Consider the following 21027-nt stretch of genomic DNA (forward strand, 5'->3'; position numbering starts at 1 on the left):
AAATAGAAGAAATATTTGAACCAATAATGACTGAGAGCTCCTCAAACTAATATCAGACACCAAACCACAGATTCAGGAAATTCAGAAAACATGAAGCATAATAAATACAAATAAAACAAAACCAAAATCAAAACTGAAAAAATCCTACATCTAGGTATATAATTTTCAAACAAGAGAAAATCAAAGATAAAGAAAAAATCCTGGGAGAAGCCAGAGGAAAATCACACTTACCTACATAGGAAGAAAGGCAAGAATTAAATGCAACTTCTCAGAAACCATGCAAACAAGAAGAAAGTGGAATGAAATAGTTAGTGCTGAGAGAAAAAAAAAGACCCTAGAATTCTGTACCCTGCAAAATAATCTTTCAAAAGTGAAGTAGAAATAAAGACTTTGTCAGACAAACAAAATTTGAGGGATTTTGTTGCCAATAGACTTGACTTGCAAGAAATGTTTAAAAAAGTTATTTGGAGACAAGGAAAATGATATAGGTCAGAAATTCAGATTTACATAAAGAAAGGAAGAGTCTCAGAAAAGTGAAGGTCAAATAAAAACTTTTATTTTTCTTATTTTTAATTGGTGTAACAGATGTTAATTCAAAATAAAAGCAAGAGTGCATTCAACTATATACACTTACATATATCATACATGCACATGCGCACACACACACACGTGTGCGCACACATACACACACACACAGAGTTGACCCTTAACATGGTTTTGAACTGCACAGGTCCACTTATACATGGATTTTTTTTTTCACTAAATAGATAATATGGTACTACATGATCTGAAGTTGGTTGAATCTGCAGACGCAGAACCTCAGTAACGGAGGGCCAACTATAAAGTTATACGTGGATTTTTAACTGTACAGAGGTCAGCACCCCTATCCCCTTTGTTGTTCAAGGGTCAACAGTGTGTGTATGTATGTCTAATGTATATATGCTTATATATAAGTAAAATGAATTACAGGAATGATACAAGGGACGGGAGGGAGGAATTAGGATTATTTTGTTCATGCCTGTAAACTGAGTAGTATACTGTTATTTGAGGGTGGACTTGAATTTGTTGTACATGTATATTGCAAACTCCAGGGCAACCACTAAAAAAAAATTTTTTTTAAGAAAAACAGTACAGTTATCTCCCAGTATCTGCGAGAGATTTGTTCCAGGACCCGCTGAAGATACCAAAAATCCAAGGATGCTCGAGTTTCTCTTATAAAATGGTATTGTATTTGCATATAACCTATGCATATCCTCCTATATACTTTAAATTATTTCTAAATTACTTATCATACCAAATACCATGGAAATGCTACGTAAATGTTTGCCAGCACACAGCAAATTCAAATTTTGCTTTTTGGAACTTTCTGGAATCTCTTTTTGAATAATTTTGACCCGAAGTTGGTTGAATCCTTGAATGTGAAAACCCTGGATGAGGAAGGGTGACTGTATAACTGATATGCTAATTAAAACCACAAAAGGCAAAATAGGAGTGGAAGACAAGAGTAGGAACAAAGACCAAGGGCAACAACCAGAAAACAGTAATGAATATGGTAGATAATCATCCAACTATATCAATAATCACTTTGAATGTTAATGGTCTAAATGCACCAATTAAAAGACAGATTTTATATAAGCAACAAAAGCAAAAATAAACAAGTGGTACTACATCAAACTAAAAAGTTCTGCACAGCAAATGAAACAATCAGCAAAATGAAAGGCAACCTATGGAATGGGAGAACATATTTGTAAACCATAATATCCAGTAAGGGATTAAATCCCAAATATGTAAGGAATTCATACATCAATAGCAAAAAAGCAAAGAAAGTAATTTAAAAATGGGCAAAGGACTTGAATAGACATTTCTCCAAAGATGTACAAATGGCTAATGGGTATATGAAAAGATGCGCAGCATCACTAACCATCAAGGAAGTGCATATCAAAATCATGAGCTATCACTTCACACCTGTTAGGATGGCTATTATCAAAAAGTCAAAAAAATTGAAAATAGAAGTACCATATGATCCAGCAATTCCACTTCTGGATATATATCCAAGGGAAATAAAACCACTACCTCAAAAAGATATTTGCACTCCCATGTTCATTGCTGCATTATTCACAGTAGCCAAGATATGGAAACGAGTGTCTGTTAATAGACAACTGAATCAAGAATATGTGATATATATTATATTTATGTGATCTCACTTATATATGGAATTAAAAAATAATGAAGTCAAACTCATAGTAACAGACAGTAGAATGATATTTACCAGGGGCTGGGGGATGGGGGGAAGGGGAAAAGTTGGTCAAAGGTACAAACTTTCAGTTATAAAATGAATAAGTTCTGGAGATTTAATGTACACGGTGATTATAGTTAATAATAATGTATTATATTTGAAATTTGCTAAGAGTAGATTTAAAGTGTTCTCACTACATATTCGGAAAAAGGTAACTGTCAAGTTATGGATATATTAATTAGCTTGATCGTGGTAAATATTTCACAATGTACACACATATCAAAACATCACATATACCTTAAATATACACAATTTTTATTTGTCAGCAATACTTCCATAAAACTGGGGGAAAATGAGAGATTGTCAGAGTGGATCAAAAAACAAGACCCAACTATATGTTGTCTACAAGAAAACCATTTTAATTATAAAGACATATAGATTAAAAGTAAGTGGATGGAGAAAAATATACCGTGCTCGCACTAATCAAAAGATAGCAGGAGTGGGCTGCCCTGGTGGCGCAGTTGTTGGGAGTCCGCCTGCCGATGCAGGGGACACGGGTTCATGCCCCGGTCAGGGAGGATCCCACATGCCGTTAAGCGGCTGGGCCCGTGAGCCATGGCTGCTGAGCCTGCGTGTCCAGAACCTGTGTTCCACAACGGGAGAGGCCACAGCAGTGAGAGGCCCGCGTACCGCAAAAAAAAAAAAAAAAAAAGCAGAGGTAACTATATTAACTTCAGACAAAGCAGACTTCAAAGCAAGGAAAGTTACCAGGGATAAAGAAGGGCATTACATAATAATAAAGGGGTCAATCCTTCAAGAATACATAACAATCCTTAACATGCATATGTCTTAACAAGAGAGAATCAAACTATGTGAAGCAAAAACTGATAGAACTACAAGGAGAAACAGATGAATCTATTACCGTAGTTGGGCAAGTCCACACCTCCTCTTTCAGAAACAGACTCAACAACACCATCAATCAACTGGATGTATAAACAACATCTGTAGAAAACTTCATCCAACAGCAGAATACACATTCTTCTCAAGCTCACATGGTACAGCCACTTTGGAAGACAGTTTGGTGGTGTATTACTAAACTAAATGTACCGTTACCATATGATTCAGTAATCACACTCTTTGGTATTTACCTAAAGGATTTGAAAACATATGTCTATACAAAAATCTGCATATGAGTGTTTATAGCAGCCTTATTAATAATTGCCAAATTTGAAAGCAACCAAGATGGCTTTCAGCAGATGAATGGTTAATCTGTGGTACAGGGGCTTCCCTGGTAGCACAGTGGTTAAGAACCCTCGTGCCAATGCAGGGGACACGGGTTTGAGCCCTGCTCCAGGAAGAGCCCACATGCTGCGGAGCAACTAAGTCCGTGTGTCACAACTACTGAGCCTACGCTCTAGAGCCCACGAGCCACAACTACTGAGTCTACGTGCTGCAACTACTGAAGTCCGCACGCCTAGAGCCCATGCTCTGCAACAAGAGAAGCCACCGCAACGAGAAACCTGTGCACTGCAATAAAGAGTAGCCCCTGCTCACCGCAACTAGAGAAAGCCCGCACACCGCAACAAAGACCCAACGCAGCCAAACATAAAAATAAATTAATTAATTTTAAAAAATCTGTGGTATATCAATACAATGCAATTTTAGCACTAAAAAGAAATGAGCTATAAAGCCATGAAAAGATATGGAGGAAACTTAAATACATATTACTAAGTAAAAGAAGACTATGTGAAAAGGCTACTACATACCATATGATTCCAACTATATGACATTCTTAGATACACCACCAAATAATAACTGCTTAAAAAGTGATACAGTAGACACCATCAAAATTAAGAATATGTGCTTTTAGAAAGACACTGTTAAAAGAAAAAATGAGTATCTGATAAAAGACTCATAACCAGGATATAAAAAACTATCAAAGCTCAAAAAAAAAAAAAGGAAACAAGCATCCCAATTAAAAAATGGGCCAGCTTTGAACAGACACTGCCATAGAAGATATATGGCTGGCAAATAAGCACATGAAAAGATAGTCACTAGGGAAATGCAAGTTAAAACCACACTGAGATACCATTGCACAATTATTAGAATGGCTTTTCAAAACAGCTTAATGGTTACAAATGCTGACATGGATGTGGAGCAACAAGAACTCATTCAATTGTGGTGGGAATAAAAAAATGGTACAGCCACTTGGCAAAAACAGTTGACTGTTTCTTCCCACTTCTATGCATTTACCCAAGTGATTTGAAAACTTCTGTTTACACTAAAATCTGTATGTAAGTGTTTATAGCATCTTTAGCCATAATCACCAAAAACTGAAAACAACCAAAATGTCCAATGGGTGAATGAATTAAAAAACTGTGGTACATCCATACAATGGAACATTAGTCAGCAGTTGAAAGGAATAAACTATTGATTGATCTAACAAAATGGATGAATCACATATGCATTTAAAAATTTGAAAGAGGGCAGCCTTAAAAGGCTACGTGTATTACTGCATTTACATCACATTCTGAAAAAGGCCAAAACTACAGGTATGGAAAACAGATCAGTGATTGCTTGAAGGCTGAGGGAGGGGAGGGCAGTTGACTACAAAGTAGCTGTCCAGGGAAGTTTCAGGGTAATGGAACTGTTTCTCTGTGGTACTTTGGTGGTTGGTATATAAATGACTATGCATTTAACAAAACCCATATTTTATACCGTAAAAAGTGAATTTTACTGCATGCAAATTAAGAAATAGTTCAAGTAGGATGTCAGTATGAAATCCAGGCTGAAAAATAAATTCAATTATATTACAAAAGCATAACTTCAATGAAGGGGTGGGAAAAAAAGGAGCTTACCTAACTTTGGATAACACTGCTTTGACTAGACACTGTAAATGTAAAGAATTGTACAAAACAACATTGTATTATGGCTCATAAAATTTTTTTTACACAGGGGCACAGTTTAGTAATTCTGAAACTATATGTAGACTAGGGTTAAATCAATATGCAAATAAATTATAGATAATGAGAGGCAGGTTACAAGAGTGAAGTGACACGTAGACAAGGGGGAAAACTAGAAGGAACCCAAGTGGTACTAGAAGAAAGTCAGATGTCAGTATAAACTCACATTTATTTTAATACATGTAAAGCTAGAGAAATAAATCAAGATATATAAGTATACATGGGTTAACATACATCCATGTATTTGTGTACTAGCTCTGAGGGGGACTTAGAAGCAGCGACAGTAACAATGAAAACACCTACAGCCTAAATACCACTCTCCAGTAAAAGAAAACTGAGCTCTTTGAAGAAATGGCTTTTTCTATGGTGGGGGCAGGGAAAATACTAGATGAATCTGGGCAAACTTGAAGTGTCAAAAAGTAATAATGTGCTTATAAAAAAAAAAAAGTGCTGGGGCATGTTGAAAGAGCACAGAAGCCAACCTGAAAGACCTCTCAATGGCCAAATAAGGACTGATGTGATCATCAAAATAGATAGTGGCAGCATTGGATTCTAACCTGAAGAATAAAATAAATATCTGCAAGTCAATACCAGTTGAGCAGTAAAGGATTAACCTTGCCTAAAGAGATTTGGCCTTTGCCTCTAGCTCCTGGGAGGTAATTTATAAGCTCTTTAGCGTCCTGCCTGATAAGAGTGTCTTTGTTTACCTGGAGGCATTGGGCCATGCCAGATAATCTATGCTAACAATGTGATTTATGGTTAGGGTGGGGGAGGAGGGGCTTGGGCCAGACAGTTATCAGCTCAGCCTTCAAAGGGGCTGGAAACTAAGGTCAACCACATGGGTGGTCAACTACGTGTTTGTGACCCAGCCCCCAGTAAGATCTGGACCACTGAAATCCAGCAGGACCCTGTGGGACTCCTGGGCATGGAAGCCTTTCTGTTCCCCGTCTTTGGTTTATAGGTAACAGGCTTCAGCCTCCATGACCTTCCCTGAGTTCTAAAAGGCAGGTTCAAAGGGTTGTTAATCGGGGAAGGGAGGGGATGCGGAGGCAAGGAAGGAGCAGTCAAGCCAGGCTTGGGGCAGGATCCTGGTTCTGCCTCAAGGGATACACATGATAATATCTTTGAGCTCTTCTGCAGCAGGAAACCCCCCAACAAATGGAAGATGTCAGCATTCTTCATTGCAGAGAAGCTGATCACCAGGAGACCACCCGAGGCCAGATTAAAGGGGTGCTGGCCCTGCACGCACCCTGATCCTTATCAGCAACCCCGCCCTTGAACCATGGCTATAAAACTCCTCACCAAATCCTCCCGGGTTGGGACACAGTTTTTGAGGGCACAAGCCTGCTGTGTCCCGCTTTGTCCAGCAAAGCAATAAAACTATTCTCTTCTACCTCACCCCAAACTCTTGTCTCCAAGATTCAATTCGGCACCAGTGCACAGAGGCTGAGTTTTCGGCATTAACACCAGGGCTTGGACAAGTTTTCCTGGTTGGCGATACTCCATGCATGTTGCCACACATCTTTGGGAGAAGATAACCTGAGAATGGTTGGGGTCAGGACAGGGATGGCTGAGAGGGATTCCCAAGGGGCAAAAGCAAACTTTGAAGGGGACAGATAGGTCCATTTTTTAAGTGTGATTATGTCACAGGTATATACATAGGTAGAAACACGTAAACCTGTACAATTTAAATATGTACTTTGGGACTTCCCTGGTGGCGCAGTGGATAAGAATCCGCCTGCCAACGCAGGGGACACGGATTCAATCCCTGGTCCGGAAAGGTCCCACATGCCGCGAAGCAGCTAAGCCCATGAGCCACAGCTACTGAAGCCCACGTGCCTAGAGCCCATGTTCCGCAACAAGAGAAGCCACCACAAGGAGAAGCCCATGCACAGCCATGAAGAGTAGCCCCTGCTTGCTGCAACTAAAGAAAGCCCGCACACAGCAACGAAGACCCAACGCAGCCAAAAATAAAATTAAACCTTTAAAAATAAACAAATAAATATGTACTTTATGTCAATTAGCGCTTGATAAAGCTGTTTTGAAAAAGGACATGGAAAGACGTTTTAATATACTAAATGAAATAAAATCAAGCCACAGAAAAACAAGTACAGCATAATCCCCTTTATGTTAAAATAAACCATTGGTTTATGTTTATAAACACGTAGGAAAGTGTCTAGAATATTATGTAGCTAACAGAGGCTACTATAGGAGAGAATGCCCAGGTGGGTCAGAGGTAGGGGTAAAAGAGTGAGTATGCTACAATAACAAACAACTCCAAAATCTCAGTAACCTGAAATAACAAGGAATCTTTCTTACTCATGTTATGCGTCCCATGGAGGTCAGCAGGATGCCCTATTCTTCACTGAAATGGCAGAAAGGCCTATATTTAGCAGTACCTAAGCATCCTGCTTAAAGCTAGATAAAATTTACACTTGTGATTTTTCTCCTTATTTACACATATACCTCAACACTTTTTCTTAAAGATTTTCTAAAATGAGCACACATTACTACCATAAGGAAAAAAACAATTACGTAGATCAAAAGGTCTATGTCTGAAAAATGAAGGTGACCAAACACACAGAAGTAGAGTGCTATTTTGACCTTGATTCATGTTTCAAAATTGAAGTCTAAGTGAGATAATTGAAATCAAGGCAAAAGAAAGCGAAATGTGAAATGCTACTCCTTTAGAACCTTGGTTCTTAATATTGATGCCATTTCCGATGTTTTTCTATAAATAATAGATCACAAAACGGATGTTTGGCACAGAGTTGCATTTGAAAGTGCATTCTCCAATTTTTGACAATGCCCCCCCGCCCCCCGCCAAAAAAAAATTTAGTGGAGACTAAGGGCAAGACAGAAAAAAACACAGGTGAAGTAACACAAGGGAACTGATTACACAGACACACAACCATCATCATCACGCAACTAGGTTGCATACAAAAAACAATTACATATTTTAAAATATACCATCATAACAAAATGCAACTGTAAATAACAGCTTGTTCAATAACTACTTCCACATTCATGTCCATAATAGTAGTGCTTTTGTAAATCTAATTACCACTAATTATTTTCAACAAATGATCCTGTCAAACAAGTGTTTTCTCTGGCATGTTTATAACGGTAAAAATAGCAACAACAATAATCATGCCATGTATGTAAAAGCCTAATTTATGCCAGCCACTGTGCTAAACAAGTTACAAGACTGCTAATCCTTAAAACTACCTTGAAAGCAAGATATCTTACATAGATATTTCTCAGACATAAGAAATTGATGCTCAGATATAAAGAAACTTGTTCCAGCTCACATCCATAGGAAAAAGGTAATGCTTTTTTTCACTACAGTATGTGACTTTCTCATTTTCACAATTTACTCTCCATGAGTGCCTTCCATCCCTTATCTCTCGAATTAATCAAACAGCTATTTCCCCCAGGCACTATCCTAGGTTCTGAGAATCCAGAGAGAAATACAATAGATAGGCTTTGCCCTTCGGGAACTCAGTTTAGTAGAGGCAGTCTAGGAAGCCATTCTATCACCAGAGCTGTGGACAGGGCACTGAGAGTGGCAGGGGCACCTACCCCAGAGCAGAAGTAGAGGCAGAAGGAAGGCAGTAGGCAACGGCCAGTCTTCCGAGAAGCACTTGGCTTGACTGAACCTGATAATTAGGAATTAGGCAAAGGAGAAGGCATTCCAGGTACAGAAATTACATGACTATATAGGGGAGAAGAAACCTTACAGGAGGTGCATCTATTTCAGTATGGCTAGATAAGAATGTGACTGAATCCAAGAGACACAGCTGCCTCAGCCGCCTAACTTCACGTTGCTAAACCGACCCTGCTCCCCTGCCCCGCCCCACACTTAGCCTCTATTCCACAGTCCCCTTCCCAGGCATTGCCGCGTATTCTCATTGACAGCTCTGAGCAACCATAATCTTCTAACCCATCTGACAAGCTCCTTCACGGCAGCAGAACTTCCACTATCTCCCAGGAAGCATGAACGCCAGGCATACGTAAGCCAGGTATCACCCTTGCCTTTAACCTGGGTCATGACGGTTCCTTCCAGACACATGGAAACCTTTCCAGTCTCCAGAAACCTGAGGTTTCTCACAAGTGCTACTCACTCTGTCCCAGGCATATCCTGACTACAGGACCCCATGTCCTGGAAGTTCTTGGAGTGCTAACCCTCTGGCAAGGTGTGAACTGTTGAAAGCTCCTTGACCCTGCTAGTCTCAATCACCACCTAAGACATCCTCTTCCCCAGGCCTGTTGAGCACCATGGAGAAAAAGCACACAAGGGCGTGCAGACTGGTGTCACTGGATAGTCACGATTGCTAACTTCAGCTGGGTCTGCCGCAAGGCTCAGCAAAATATCATGAAAAGAAAAAACAGATTCAACATTTTAATAAGGTTTTTGGAAGTGAAGAAAAACGTGACTGTGGGCTTACTGTGTTTACTAGGTTTTGCTGGGTTCCAGAACAGATTCAGAAGGGAGCAATACCTAGGCATATCCTGAGAAGTTATAGAATTTCAAGGACAAGGAATCCTCAGGAATCCAGGGGGAAAAAATTACCTGAGACAAAAGCCATGGTGGTCTTGCACTTCAGCACAGCAGCGGTGATTGCCAGAAGACAGGCGAGTAGCACAGTGTGGTTCTCTAGGTTTCCTGTGCATTAGAAACTTCTGGAAACACAGATGGAGGATCCTCACTCTGCATGCAATCTGATTTAGCAGGTCCTGGGTGAAATACCACTTATTCTCACGTTGGGATTTCTTGACTTCCACTTTAATGCTGATCAACTGAGATTTACGAAAATGTGATGCAAGAATAATATACTCTATCAAGTATTCATTTTTGTGTAGGACAGTACAGCAAGAGCCTCAAATGCACAAGGATTCAAGGAAGACAGAACTCACTAGGACTAAACGAAGATGAAATCCAACTAAATCCAACAACTAAAAACTGGGTCCAAATAAACTCAGGAACAAAGAAGCCACGGTCTCAAAGGGAGTACTGAACTTACCGAGATATAAAACTGAATATAAACAGATGTGTATACAGAAGACAATACAAATCACATACATCTCAACATAAAGGTATAGGAGCTTCTGCTCCTTGCATCATCCTAGCACCCTCCATCAGCACCACCACCAGAGGACAATAATGGTTATACTTTTCCTCATGCCTAACTATGAGCTGGGCATGGTGCTCAAAACTACATGCATCATCTCGTTTAATCCTTACAACCCAAGACAGGTGACTGTCATTTTCCAGTTTACAGGTAAGGACATAGGCAGAGAGAGGGTGTTCTTGCCCATGGTCTCCCAGTTGATTGGTCAGAGCCTGAGACGTTGGGATATTATTAAGTTTAGCAGTATTACTGTGTTTATTGAGAACCCTTTAATACAATACCCTAAAATTTTACCACTCCATGTCGTATCAGTAAGCTGTGTTTTAGAGTCCCTTTGAGGACCTCTACCCCTATCATGAACAGCAACTGTTACAGTGTCCCAACATATGCTGCTAGTCTCAAGGACTTCAGGATAGGCATGGGGAGGGGCAAAGTGGTACAAGGTCCTCTAGTTTGACTTCGGACCCTACAGTAATTCTCAAACCTTCATGTGCATGCAATTTACTTGGGTGTGTGTGGTGGGGGGAACCCTGTTACACTGCAGCTTCAGATTCATTAGGTCCTGGGGTGGGGCTTGGGACGACTTCTAACAAGTTTCCAGGTGAGGCCTATGGGCTACAGTTTTGAGTAGCAAAACCCTAAACCACAAACCTCAAAGCAGCCTCCCTCTAGAGCTGCATGGGTTGATACAAGTATAGCCTGTAGCTATTAAAAAAGAGGTACTTTGACTCATATACTGTTTGTGTGTAGCTGCCTTTGGAAACCTGGTAGGGGTGAGGTTTGAGACACAGATTGGCACACATTTCCAACATTTATGAGTTCCTGACTGTAACAGCAGTAACAGCAAAAATACGCCTATCACCTTTAACGAGTGAAAATCATAAGAGAGCTCTTGAGGTGAGAAGAGATGAAGTGCTTAATTTCTCTGGCTTTCCAGGTAAGGAATCGATGGACACTGTTTTAAGTAATAAATGGAGGTAAATACATACTATTTAAAATTTTAATAGCAGCATTAGAAGACTGACATAAAACAAGTAATTACACGTGCAACGTGGGTCACAGAGAGGCCCGTACTGGGACATACATAGCCGGATGAGCTCACCTAGTCTAAGGGGCCAACAACCCAAACTGTTAGAAACCCCTTGCCATTTAGAAACAGTACCTCAAATTAAGCTGAACCTTTTAAAATTTCCAGTGTTTAGTAGTTTTTGACTTAGAGAAACAGCTTCAACCTAATTCCCTATTACAGCATTCAATTACAATACTTCACAAAGGCAGAGCCTATCTTTTCCTGCTCACCATTGTACTACTACTGTAGTGGGAAAGGCACTTCCTGGGACATACTAGATTTTCAACAAATAAATATGTGCTGAAAAAGTAACAAAAGAAGACCCAAGACTCGAGAAGGTAAAATGTATAACGACAGAACTTAATTTTTAAGTCCTATAATAAAGACATGTCTGCCATTCTAGCACGTGGACTAGGGACTTGGCTCCCAGCATTATCAGTATATGTCACTAAATATTCTGGGAGTTCTGTAACTTTATAACCTATGTATCTTGCTCCGTGGCAGAAATACTCTTCCATGTTTAAACAAAATCTTACTCATATCTTGAACATTTAATGACTAGTAACATAGGCTTAAAACATTAGTGGTTTTCTGCTAACTCCTGTCACATGATTGTCCTTTATTGGTCTAAATTATTTTGTCTCTTGTTCCTGTATGTACATTGAGTAAACATCCAGAGCATTTTCCCCAAGAAATCTCCCTTCCACAGATTCCCAGGTGACTCTTTTCAAAATAACATATTCAGTTAATGCCAGCAAATGGGTGGGTAGCAAGTTGTATAGATTCTTTGAAAATGCCTATTAACCAGGAGTGTACATCAGAATCAACTGTTGAGTTTGCCCTACTGATTCGTTTACTGCATCACTGTTTATAATAGGAAACAGTGAAAAAGTAAATATACATTATAGGGGGCTAATTAAATTACGGTATACAATACAACCATTAAAAATCAAAATAAAGGTAGCATATAGCATGCTTTATACAAGCAGGCATGATTCCCTAAGGGCTTTATATACCTTAACAATTTTAATCCTCATAAGCAATCTATGAGGTAGGTACTATTGCTAGCCCCATTTTACACATGGGAAAGCCAGGACAGTAACTCCTTAGGCCAAACAACTTAAGAGTGGAGCTGGGATTCAACGCAGACAGTCAGGTAGAATTCATGCCCTAAATCTCTATGGTAGACTCCACATCTACAGCAGAGGGGCATATATACACTGATGGCACAAAAGGCCTTGACCGGTTCAGTGAAAAAGCTAGTTTCTCAAATCCGTGAATATTACAACCCTGTTTTGTTCTTTACGCATGTATTAAAAATGTCTGGAAGGACACACAGCAAAGTGGTAACCGTGTAACCACAGAAGAACTGGTTGGATATTTGCAAATGGAAATTTTTCAATTTCTTTATGAGCGGGTACTTATGAATATCATCTATGGCACACAAACATTAAGAAAAGGCACACATACCTAGCGCCATCACATTAGCGAGTAGGTTAAGGTAGGGCCAGGCATATTACTTTAAAAAGGGTTTTAAGGGACTCTAAGTCAACATTGTTTTTAAAAAAGTAAAATTTACTTACCTCTAATTTAGTCTCGATTATAGTAAGACTTCATTTATTTCAACACACTTGTCCAACTTCAAACTTGTTTATTTCAACCATTTCACAGGAGACATTTAAAACCATACCACACAGCTATAGTTTTATGTCATATTAAACTCAACTTGAGTTATCTGATGACTCTGGGCCTTCAGTATGATACTACCCACGCCAGATGTGTAGGTCGCCATTCCTTGTCCTGAGGTATTCTGTTCCTCAGGTACCCGAGTTGGAAAAGTAGTGTATATAACTTAAGGTCAAGTAGTGTATATAACTTAAGCCAGTAAAAGTTTATGTGGAGAAGGACCTGACAATATGCAGAGTTTTCAAAATCCCCGAAATTTGAATGTGTGAGATTCTGGAAGCTGATGTTTTCAAATGTCTGATCTCAGACTGAGTTCAGTGTGACTGGATTTTTCATGTAAGAGGAGTTGACTACTTGAGGTATCCATGCAGTGTTTAAATCCCTCCACAGCAGTCCAGGAGCCCTCCGACCTACGATTTTGGTATTTCTGGTAGTGCAGTAACTCTTAAAGCAGCCCATTCTGACACTCGATTGTATAACTTATTAAGATGGCTTGTTTTTTACTAGAATTGTGGTGTATTTTTCTGTGCAGATTACACCCCACTGGTCCTAGTTCTTGAAGTGTGAATTGTTTGCACAATTGATCATACAAACCCAACAACCAAGAAACGTTAATAATTGTCTTCTTACTTTACTAAACACTTTGTGTTTAATATATTTTAAATTATAAAGAAATTACAAGGAACTCCTAAAAAAATTTAATACAAAAATATTACAAGTTAGGACAAGTAAGCATTGAGATATATGACATTTGAAGAGAAGAAACATGCAGAAAAAGTAGCATAGGGTTAACATTTCATTGTTGACAGAGCTTTGGTACAGCAGAGAAAAGCACCGTAAAACTACTGTCCATAGTGTCTTTTCCTCCACTGCATTTGCAAGCGTATATACTAGGGAAACAGTAAACTTTAATTTGACCTGCTTTGTATTATAATAGGTAAGAAATCTGATCTACTGTAAAGTGTAAGAACTAGGAAATTTCAAATAACCCCTTCTGCACTTGTTTTACCTCAAACTTAGACAGATTATAATCCTTAGCTGTCCAACACTTTCGGAAAAAGTGTAAAATGCAGAACGGTATTAACAATCTATGCCATGCAATAAAAGTTAACCCTTTGAAAATGAAAGGCTGCCAGAAAGTTCTAGTAACTGCAGTAGCTTATCATTTAATAAAACGTGACAAGGCTATATGCCCATAAGTAGTTTATACTTAAGGTAATGGAAGGGAAATGTAGAAGACCTGTAGAATACAAGTTTTTAAAAAAACAAAAAATTAAAAAATATGCTCAATGATTCTTTAAAAAAGTCTCTAGGTAACTCTACAGGAGTTGGGATTAATTAAAACTGGAAGGTGCCTAGTATCTTTCCTCACAGCTTATAAGGTTTGTTAGCAACACAAGCCAGTAGCTAAGGAAAAAAATTATTAAATTATAATAGGTTTCTATGAAGAAAAAAGGGCATTAAGGATGTTGAGCACACCCTGTCCTAAAAATCTTCAACAACATGTACACATTGTTTTGTGCTCAAATGGACTCTAGCAAATGAATCTGTCTCTGTTTATGTGAAACAATGTCTTCTAAGTACAACATTGATTTTTTTAAAATAATTCAAAAGTTAATTGTTATTCCTTAGCTGATTAAATGCTCTATTAGTCTTTAATAAAAATAGTAAGTAATCCCTTCATTTAAAAAATCTTATCTCCTACGAGAAGTAATAAAATAGTAAAATTTGTAATTTTATCTATGGGCTTACCTTAAAGTGTCTATCTTGTAAAACAATACATTTATGAAATACAGTGGTTTGGGTTCTGATGGCAGTTGTTACAACTGGTAATACCAGTATGGGAGAATAGACATGCTATATGTTATGAAGGCTAAGTCAGAGCAAAAAAGTTTATTCTACAAAAGAACACTGGAGGAGTAATTGCAATAAAATGTAAACAAGGAATTGTAAACAAGAAATAGCATCCCTCTCCCTTTACTTGACTAGTAAATAGTCTATACAAACTACATAGATATCAAAGGTTTTATATATGTACACAGCCAACATAATATCAAAATATATTTTATTCTGGACCTCTTTCAGATCTGATTCAAATTACAGTTGTCAAAGCAATACAATGCAAAGGGAAACTGCAACAACAACAACAACAAAAAATGTGCCTAGAAAGGAGAAAAGGGTCATTGGGGACAAATCATTGTGATGTGGAACCAAAATACATCATAAGTGTAATTAACATGGTCCAGGACAGCATAGAACATCTATATCAGTCTTCCTTACACAATAATCATGAAAACTGAACAATAAAGTTCTTTAACATGTACAAAAAACTGTCATGGGCTGGTTTACACTTGTACAACAGTTTTAAAGTTAACTGGATAACTAAAGAAATGATGCAGACATTTTAATCCAGTGCTATAAGTAGGCTCACAGAATTAGACCCAAAGGATTTGTAAAAATCAAAATTAGAACATTATAGCTACAATGTCAAAGTCAGGAAAGAAGAAAATTACTTCTGTATTTAGGGATTACAGAGCTACAGAATGCAGTCTGTCTGTTTTTGTTTTTAATGAGATGGAAAAGTACATTAGACTAGATACAACATGCAGAATGTTTTCTTCAACTTATCCAGAAACTCCAAAGAAAACATCATGAAACAGCTTACTAGAAAAAAAAATATGCCCTAGTTATTCACCCTGCTTCAACACTGTCAACGTAAAGGCGGAAATAAAGAATGCTATTAATACTTCAGAACTACTGATATAAGACATCAAATTTCTAAATCAGTGTATTAAAAAAGTGAACACTTTCTCTTTTTTTTTTTTGCTCTCTCTTCTACATTTAGTTAGAATCACGTTTTTTAAAAAAAAAACTGATATTGAACGTGACACGTCAGAGCTATTACAGGAAGGAGTAATTCATAACTTCCCTAACTCCCCTTCCGTCCCTGCTGATTCAGAAGAAAACAAACAAACAAACAAACAAAAAACCAACCAGGGTCTCTTGTAGATTTGCTGCTATTCCCCAAAATGTTGGCATTTGCTGCCATGCCACAATGTTGGTCCACTGAAATAGGATTTCTGTGGAAACTGTCAACAGTAATTCACCAAATGCAAGTACCGTCCTTAGCATGTGAGAATAAATGCGGGTTCTATAGAAATGTACAATGTGCTTAAGAAAATGAAAACTGTTTGAAAAGAGTAAATAGCACTGCATTTGAGATTTATTTTTTCTACTTATCTAGTAAAACTTAACATTTTTGCTGACATAAGAATGGTCACTTGTGAGTCCTTTAAACAGCAAAAATGCATACTCCTCTTCAGGCCTCTACTCAATAATAGTTTACATTACTCTTAACAAAATCATTCTACATAAACAGATAGCTCCTTAAAAATAGTACTCTCTCATTAAATCTAATTTGACAGAAATAAGTTTAAGGAAAAAAGGAGTGCTTTATAAGTTAAGTGAAAAAGTACAAATCTTTGGCCTTTCTCTTGACATTTTTATATGTCAAAAAGCAAAAAACCTTCATGTAATTCAATCTAATGATTACTTTTTGCACCATAATTTGTTTTTTACACCACAAAAGGAGGCACTTTCAGTATCTGTAAAAGGTGTTTAATCCTAAAACATACTTACCTAGAGAATAACTAATTAAAACAGAATTCAATACACTCTAAGACCTATTAGGAAATTAAAAGTTAACCACTTCTAAAAGTCACTTGAAAGTCAATGATGGTACCTGATCAATGACAGGAAATTGGGAATGGAACAAATATTAAGAACTTAGGGGATTTCCTACATGGAGAAGAAAAAAGATATTCCTTTACGATGTTTAAGAGTGACAGCTGCTCTTTCCTTATTCTATTTTAATCAATGAGTATTCTATTCATTCAAGTTTTCCTTTCTATTTTTCCTTATAAGTTTCTTACAGTAGCCTATACAACAATGATATATAATGAATACCACAGAAAATCTACTGGAATCAGTAGATCTTCAGATAAGTTCTTAGAGAGAAAAAAAAAAAGGAAGGAAAAATAAGCAAGAACCTCAAAAATAGAACTTTACAGGCTGTGAAACTTGGTCTCTTATAATCATGTTACTGCTCAAATTAGAGGCAATCTTATTTATGTCTACTGGAGCAGCATCGTGGCACATCAGCAGGCAATGATGATGGTGAGAACAGCAGCAAAAAGAAATAACTGTATGCTCACAAAGAACCCAAGCCTACAAAATGGATACCTTTCTGATAGTTTATACTTAAAAGACCCAAGACTTCAGGATAATAAAGCTCTGTATTTATAATCTTTTATATGTCCTATTGTGGCTATTATGCTTAAGTAAAATAGCTAAAGATAAAAAAACAACAACAAAAAAACCCCCCAAAAAACAGAGAAGATGACAACACCATAAACATGTAGCTGTCTATTTTGGCAGCTATACTGCAGAACTTCATGACTATCTTTTAATCAGCTGGGGAAAAAAAGTCAATAACTGTATGCAAATGAATAAACTGTCCATATCAAAATACAAAAAGTACTATCAATAATCACCTCTGACTTTCAGATTTAAATTCAGTGCAATTGACAAATGCATCGCTAAAGGAAAATGCAGCTTAAACATACTCAAAACATTTGTGTCTATTCCTGGGAGCACATTTAAAAATTATTGCACAGATTTTTAAAATTTTATTTACTTTTTTAAAACAACAACAGAGGTCAACCACAGATGTGGACCTCCAGCAATAAAAGCAGGATTTCAAGTGCCAGATACTCAGCGTATTAGGTTTCCTACGTAAGTCACAGGGTAATAGTTCTAAATATCTATAATGTGATCGAAAACCCTAAAAACAGCTGGCACAAAACCATCATGAATGACTGCCTCTCTGGATGTAAATTTTAAAAAATATTATTACAGTATCATAGTCCCCACTAACAACAACTGGGGTACACATAAAACAATGTATTGTGAAATTAAGTGTATTTATTCTCTTTACCAATAGCAAATGCTATCCTACCTTAGTAAAACCAAGACTTGCTTCAATCAATGCTGTTTTGTAAAAATAGCAAAACAACAAATGCTGAAAATCAAAGCTGCATTACTTGGGTTAAATCAGTTTCTACTTAAACTTAAAACATAGGTTAAAATTTTAGCAGTAAAAGCTTCAAAATAATTAGTGACAGTGTTATAAATTTGCCAAGCTTGATAATAAATGATATTCCTTAATTAAAATCTTTGAGACATAAATTTGACAACTATTCTCTTCAAAATCGACACTTCTGGATTATTACATTAATCATGACAAACCCTGTTAATCACACATATAAACATAGCCCCATGCTATCATTTGTAGATTCTGTATAGTTTAACTTTTAGTTGCATGAGCACAGGAGGTTTTTGATCTGATACCTATACCTTTAAGAAAATACGTGATATTATAAACAGAGTAAAAGACATGATATAGTAGTGATTACTGAAAAAACGAAACATAGCAGCTTAAATCTATCTATTATTTGAAAAAATGTAGTCACAAGTACCACAAATGCAGAATTAGAGCAGCAGGGAGGTTAGTGCAATTATACCTTTTTAAAAAATTTTGAACCACCGCTATGTGAAAACACCTTGAAGCAAGTCTTTTGTTTTAAAGATTGTTTTTAAACTAAGGTAGCAAACATTTTGCCATGTAATGGCAGTGTTATATGTTGTTATCTTGCTTTGTAAAAAGAAAAATAACATGAGAGATTTTTAATACTGGAGTTTGGTTACATTACATATTTAAGCTTCTACACAGAATGATGGACACTTTGAGAAGCTAATCCTTATCCAGAAACATTTTAATCTCTTAAAAAACAAAGCAAAAGAAACAAATAAACAAACAACAAAAAAACCTCAAACCTACTTTGCTCCTTTTCACAATAGTGCACATTTTAACCATAATTTAGTTATGGCTACAAGACATCAGAAGATTTTTTTTTATGCATCTTCTCTATGGTATTAAAAAATTTTTTGTGCCCTTCTAGTCTTTAATTGGCAGAAATATGTCCCAAAAAAGAAACTATTGCATTTAAGCCACATCACCAAAAAACAAAACAAAAAAAACAAAGAGAAAAAAAAAAAAACCTCACAACAAAAACACAAAGCAAAAGCAAAAACAAAAAACAGAGCATAATACCCTTTTACTGATGTGTCTTACAGATTGACATGACCAAAGTCATATAGTTCCATTTAATTTCCAATTCCCCCTTCTACAACATGCACCAATCGAATATATGCTCTGGGAGCCATAAATGTACCAAACATCTATCTCTTCAAAAGAATGCATTAAAATATTTTTAAGAATTTTTTGTTTAAAAGGTGAAAAAAATATAAACAAGAAACTGATTCACTCCCTTACTTCATGCATCCATAAACTAAACCAAAAACAAAGTTTAAAAGCAAGAACAAACTACTGCTGCAAGTTTTTGTAAGTCCATTTTCTCTGTACATACAAACTGCTAAACTACTGAAGGGAAAAAAGAATATAATCCATGGTGTCTGCTGATTCAAAGGGGAGAAACAAGGCTGTCATTAGTATCCAAAAACTCGTACATGTATGGGCTGCTTTTATAACGCTTATTTTTTTCTCTCTTCTGTTTTTCATATCCAAAACTTCTAAATGCTATTTTAGGGGCACAGCAGATTAGATTCCAGCACTTGGTGAACAGAATTCACAAGCTGTGACAAAATTCTGTCATCTTCAGGGTGCAATTTTGTTTATATACACTGTATGTATATATTTCTCTTAGATTTGGCTGTAGTGGACTGGCCATGGTTCAAGTGGGACTATAGCAGTACTTGGGTCGGGGACAGTCATTTTGGCTATATACACATTCATAGTCGGTCCATGGCTTCCAACTAGTAGCGCTATTTCCGAAGGTCTAATACACAAACCTGTAAGAAATTAAAATAATCAACCAGTGTGTAAAGAATTTCATTGTACATTTTTATACAGTTTGGAATCTATTTCTTAGTTCCAAGTTTACGAAACTGGTAAAACAAAAGTAATCATAGCAATGGGCACCAACAGAAATCAGATAAATTGGCTGAAAGCAGATGGAGTTAACAACCATGGGTTAATACTACAGAGGAAGAACCATGGCTAACATGCTGAAGATTTACTCTCTTAATTAAAAAGTAGAAAAAATATACTCAAAATAGACCATTTTCTATCTCTTGGATCTTAATGAAAGATACTACAGATTACATTAAGCCATTGCTTCAGTAAACAGCTAATAGCTATCCCCTTTCCATCTTCCCTTGGCTTTCAGAACTTTAGAAGTCATAACTAGTATTTCTGTGAATACATGGCCAACCTCATCCTGAAAGTCTCTTGGTATCACACATTCCTCAATGCAGACCCAACTGCCTCTACTTCCCCTTCCCTGGGCCACCAACACTCTTCTACAAGGAAGAGAAGGCAAAAATAGGCATTAAAAATTCAAGTCTCTCTCACAGTGCTACACAATTTCAGTGATGAAGTTTTACACTAAAAATAACTGTCCATTTCTTGATTAGGAAGGCACTCTTCTGGCAAAGATAGCCTAAATTCTGTTTACATTATCTGAATGAAATGAACATAAAAAGTATAGAGCCTTCAGTAAAAAAGGTCAATACCCATATCATAAAATTTATTTTTTAAAAAGAACACTTTTGTAGTCACTACCACAACAAGCCACATTTATTCACTATGCTTTCTCTCTTTCTTACACACACACACACACACACACACCCCCTTTGGAAACACTTCATTATATACTTACTGAACCATCTGATGCACTGGCTCCAACCTTGTCTCCTGCTGCATTCCAACAAACTTCAAAAATTCCACCTGTTCCCCTATAGCTGTGAACTAGAGCACCTGTCTAAAATAATGAGAAGTGGAATCTTAAAAATAATATATTA

General features: G+C 37.1%; 1 protein-coding gene across 10 annotated transcripts in view; it reads right to left on the reverse strand.

Annotated features, from left to right (window-relative positions):
- Positions 1–15134: 15134 nt before the first annotated feature.
- TBL1XR1 (TBL1X/Y related 1) overlaps positions 15135–21027 on the reverse strand; it is a 188491-nt gene continuing 182598 nt past the window's right edge. For all 10 annotated transcript variants that reach the window (XM_067738078.1, XM_067738084.1, XM_067738081.1 and 7 more), the window contains 2 exons: positions 20886–20987; positions 15135–20016 (listed from right to left, as the gene is read on the reverse strand). In XM_067738078.1, coding sequence (XP_067594179.1) covers positions 19990–20016; positions 20886–20987 — 129 coding nt within the window. In that variant the 3' untranslated portion in view covers positions 15135–19989. The remainder of the gene's footprint in view (positions 20017–20885; positions 20988–21027) is intronic.

The sequence above is a fragment of the Pseudorca crassidens genome, chromosome 5 (assembly GCF_039906515.1).
Source record: "Pseudorca crassidens isolate mPseCra1 chromosome 5, mPseCra1.hap1, whole genome shotgun sequence".
NCBI lineage: Eukaryota > Metazoa > Chordata > Mammalia > Artiodactyla > Delphinidae > Pseudorca > Pseudorca crassidens.